The sequence below is a fragment of the Meleagris gallopavo genome, chromosome 14, assembly GCF_000146605.3.
Source record: "Meleagris gallopavo isolate NT-WF06-2002-E0010 breed Aviagen turkey brand Nicholas breeding stock chromosome 14, Turkey_5.1, whole genome shotgun sequence".
Taxonomy (NCBI): Eukaryota; Metazoa; Chordata; class Aves; order Galliformes; family Phasianidae; genus Meleagris; species Meleagris gallopavo.
The window spans coordinates 8562274-8566895 of NC_015024.2; the positions used below are offsets into that span (position 1 = coordinate 8562274).

The window sequence follows — 4622 nt, forward strand, 5'->3', positions numbered from 1 at the left end:
TGTCGTACACGCTGAGATGCGGGGCCGGAGGCCCAGATTGATTTCAGCCTTCTCATGAAACATTGCCGCTGTCAGCCAGACAGTGGCATTTCCATAAAAATCCCAATGTAAATATTTGTTCTAAATCAAGGCTCTTTCTTTCCTATTGCCTCGGCTGGAGCATTAATCAAGGCAGCTTATGAAACGCTGTATCGCTTTCAGATTAATTGCTGCTGAAAGTCGGGGCGCTCGCTGTCCCCCATTGGCACGATCTGCTCCAGATTTATTTTCCCTCTCCCCAGACAGACCCTTTGCACAAAGGCTGAACTGTTTCCTCCCCCACAGGAGTATCTGTTCACCAGCAGATAAAACAAGGGGCGTGCATTTAGGTGAATATTCACCTTTATGAACCGCTGGATTATTTGCACATTGCTGACGTCTTCTGTGTGACAAGGCATGCACTAAATACAGTGATCTGAGAAAGCAAATCCCAGTACCGTGAGGTTAAATAAGCACTATTCAGTGGTGTCTGGTTTACTGCCGAATTTTCAGCCGCCCATGGTGAGGTGCAGAGCCCCTCTGTGTGCTACAGGTGTGAAGCCTTTTGTCTGTGTTACCACTTCACGTTTGTGAGCAGTGCAGGACGCTCAGCACGCTGCTTCTAGCTGATTTATTTGCACTGAGCTTACAATCAAGAAGGTTCCGTTCACCTTCGGACCCAAAATGTTTGAAGTGTGACAAAATCTTTGTTTTCCTGCTAAATACTGCACTGGCTGTGAGCATGTCCGCACTGCCCAGCTGGAAGACCCACTGCCTCCTCGTGTTCTCGCTGTGCGAGCGGACCTGGCATGCTCATGAGCCCGAGCGGCGGTTCTTTCTTGCTCTCCCCTTCTTTGAGAACTTGGATTTTATCCAGTCGAAGAAGCCGCCACGTGCCTTCAGCTCAAACTCCACCGGGAAGTGGTCGCTCACCCCCAGAGCCTGCGGGAGATGGGGATGGGGCGGTGGGGAGGGGATGCACCGCTCTGCCGGCCCTGCTTTGGCCAAGGGTCTGGTGCCCGGGGGAGCCCCGCTGCACGGGACGGGCTGTGCCTACCTGCTCCTCACTCATCTGAAAAGCCATCTGGAAATCAAAGATGTTAGCGGAGTGTGGCACGACGGCCTGGCTGAGCTGCTCCCCACTGACCACGATCCTGCAGGAAAGGGAACGGGGTGCTGGTAAAGGATGCAATGAGTCGATGCTCTCCACAAGGTCACAGCCCCAGATGGTGCATCCTACGTATGGGGGGCTGGGGGATGCCCCCGGCATCCTGCCACAGCCAGCTCGTCACCTCCCTTGGCAGCGAGACACCCAAATACCTCGGCCTTCAGATTAGGAACACAAGAGTGAGAACCACAGTGCAAAACCATGGCCAAGGCAGCCCCCTGCACACGTGGCTGCAGCGCTCCCTGACACCAGGAAGATTTCACAGCAGCTCTGAAGGACGTGTGCCACTGGCACCTTTCTGTGTGCTGTTTTGTCATAAGGTGTTACAAGCAGGGGAAGGTTATGCTGGGAACCTGTCATAGGGGCAGCTGGTGCTCCTCCTGACTGTCGTGTCGTTTGTGTCACTGATGAGCCAGACAAACTCCAAGTTCGTCCTCAGGCGGATGTTCTTCCAGTGCTTCCGTGGAACGTAGCTGCACCCCGCGTTGAAGTCCCCCATGAAGATAAAGTTCTGCAAGGCAGAAGGGGGTTCAAAGGCACTTATGAGGATGGCTCTTCAAAATGAGACCATCAGGAGCGTCCATGGTCCCCAGGGTGACCAACCTTGGTGTCCCAGTGCTGCTTTATGTCTAAATACACATCATAGAGCTCATCAATCTCCCGTACTGCCATCTCCGGCGCAGTGTGCAGAGGGACTATAGCAAACTCCTCGACAGCTTAAAAACAAGACCAAAAAAAAAAAAAAGAAAGAAATACAATGGTTAAACATGCAATGAATCACAAAGAAAAACATACTGGTTGGGAAGACAGAAGGTCTCCTAAAGAAGAAACAGCTTTGGCTGCATGTCAGAGGGTGTCTGCTCTGTAATGGCAGCATCCCCAGCTCGAGCTCATCAGCTGAGGCCGGGCTGAGGACGTGGGACGTGCTGTGCTGTTGGAACCTGCCCCAGCCCTGCTGCCAGCACAGGCACAGCCGTGAAGCCCGGGCTGCTGAAGTGTGGGCAGTGCAATGGAAGGACGACGCATTGCTGAGAGCATCTCACTGGTTTTTGGTGACTGGAACCAAACGATGAAGGGCTCTCGGGAGAAGGCGTCCTCGTCCCCAGGCTGGGTGTCGGGGTACTGGTAGGTTTGTTTCACTGACACCAGGTTTCTCCTGCAACAGAATGGCGGAGATCCCACTGGTGACGGCTGTGCTGTGACACCCAGAGCAGCTGCCCCAGCCCTGCTGTGCATCGTGACCCCGCAGGGCGATGTGCTGGAAGGGATGCCACCCCCCTTACCTGTAGAGGAAGGCGTACTGCTCCTTGTAGCTCTTCCTGCCCAGCCGCCCGCTGACCACACAGCTGTACTCCTCCCTCTTCCCTTTTGTCTGGCTGGAAGGAGAGGGGCTGCTTAGTGAATTCCCCAGTGTGAAAGGGGGATACACTGACCACACACTTCTCCAAAAATGCATGATCCCCTGCATCAGCCTGGAGCCGGCTTTGCCCTGCCCAGCCCAGCTCTCTCCCGACCACTGTCCCTGCAGCACGGAGGTGCACAGCTGAGCACAGGCCGAGCATCCTTCCCAATAACTGCCTCCTGCAAGATTTATTGTCTTCAGAAACACTCAGCCCAGGCCATGGCAACAGCAGATTGGGTGCCACAGGGCTGCCTGCCTGCCTGCCCCAGCAGCCTCCTGCCCATATACGACACACCACGTTACCCAGCCAGCTGCTGTACGAGCAGGGGACACGTCCTGTTCTTGTTCTCCTTTATCTCCATCAGCAGCATGATGTCACAGCGAGAGATGATCTGCAGTGGGAAAGAGCAGAGGCAAGGCTGTGCTTGGTGTGTTTGGGGGCGTTAGGGAGGAGTGGGGAAGAAGTGGCTGCTGCTGTGCAGCTGGTGGAAGGGCCCCAGCCGTGGGCAGCAGTGCGAGCAAAGCCCTTCTCCTTTCAGCATTGGGAGAGGGAACTGGGAGCAGAGCGGTTTCAGCTCTGCAGGGAAGGGGCGGCGTGGGCTGGTTTTGTTTCTCTTCAAATCTTGCGGGTGACATTCGTGGGGGAAACAAAACCCCTTCTGCCCTTGAAACTGTAAATACACTGCCCCTCATTTATTTATCCCACCCGTAGTTCTGACTGCTGTACGGCCGTCCAGAAGTGCGGGTCTGGCCTCTCTGCAGTGCAGAACAGCTGCTTGCACCGAAGGGATCGCAGCACAAAGAGCAGCAGCAGCCCCAGAGCTGCAGCCTGGCACAGTGTGCTGCCCCACGTCCCTGCTGCTGTGTTGTGGGTGGCACTGCTGAGCTGCGATGCCCGAGCGTGGCTCCTTCCATCTTAAACCAAGTTATCTTCAGCTCCACGGAGCCAGCAAGATGGTGAGGCTTTGTCTAAAGAAATTAGCAATCAGGCTTTGCAGTTCCGCACTGCTCCCCAAGATGATACTCTGCTAACTTGAGAATACATTTAATTAGGCAAGAACATTTCTGAATAATTAGCACTTAAGCAAGGTAAATAGCATATCACAAAGCAAAGCTCTGTGGGTTCCAAGCAAAAGCTGCTTTTACTGTGCAGAAAGGTTTTCATCCGTTCCTAACTCAAATTCCAAAGGAAATAGCGAGTGCTGTCTGTGCTGTACTCTCACGCAAGCTGAAAGCACTGTAAGTGCCCTACTCCACTGCAGCCTTATTCTCACTTTAACAGCATGAGTTGTTTCAATTATTTACTCATTCCTCTACTTGAAATTCAAGTATGAATACAGAGATGAAGCACAAGATAATACAGATGAGAAGCCCACGCTGAGCTCCACGTCTGTCCCACCCAGCCACAGACGTACCTTCACCACAGCATCCAGCACCTCGGCTCTGGCTATTTTGGCTGCTCCAAAAGACCTCACATTGAAGGAGCAGATCCTCAGGCTCAGAGATGGGTTGAAACAGAGGAGCGAAAACAAGACGAAGAACAACATCTTCAGGGACTTAGACAAAATGAGCAGCTGTGAGCGTGCCTATTAATATGTGCAGATGTGTTTGTGCATTCGTCCCTCTGAGGCCAGCTGAGAGGTCAGAATGCTCAGCTGTGTCAATCAAGAACAGGAATTGCTATTTCCTCCTTTCCTTCACTTCCATCTTCCAAAGAAGCTCTGGGACGCTGACGCTGCTCTGAGGACAGCTCACTTTTCTGAGCCAAGTGCTGTGCCCAGGAGGGGCTGTGGCTCTGCCAGACCCACAGTGAGAGGCAAAGAGCCTGGGGAGCAGGGGTGCTGGACGAGGGCTGATGGACATTGATGGTGGGCACCAAGGATGTGGAAAAGGTGGTGGCACATCCTGAACATGGGCAGGACAAGATCTGGAAGAAAAGGGCCTTTCCATACACTTGTCATCTCAGTGTCTAAAAGCAAATGTTTGCTGCAGGGCCCTGGGGGCTGTAGCCCTGAGCTCCATGCCCTGCCTCCC

General features: G+C 53.6%; 1 protein-coding gene across 1 annotated transcript; it reads right to left on the minus strand.

Moving 5' to 3' along the window:
• Positions 1–634: 634 nt before the first annotated feature.
• On the minus strand, positions 635–4243 carry DNASE1L3 (deoxyribonuclease 1 like 3). The gene is made up of 8 exons (XM_010718516.3): positions 4004–4243; positions 2892–2980; positions 2470–2562; positions 2230–2342; positions 1790–1902; positions 1540–1697; positions 1076–1172; positions 635–960 (listed from the first exon to the last, which is right to left on the minus strand). The coding sequence occupies exons 1-8, from the start codon at positions 4133–4135 to the stop codon at positions 832–834; spliced, it is 924 nt and encodes a 307-aa protein (XP_010716818.1). The 5' UTR covers positions 4136–4243; the 3' UTR covers positions 635–831.
• Between the last annotated feature and the right edge of the window lie 379 nt (positions 4244–4622).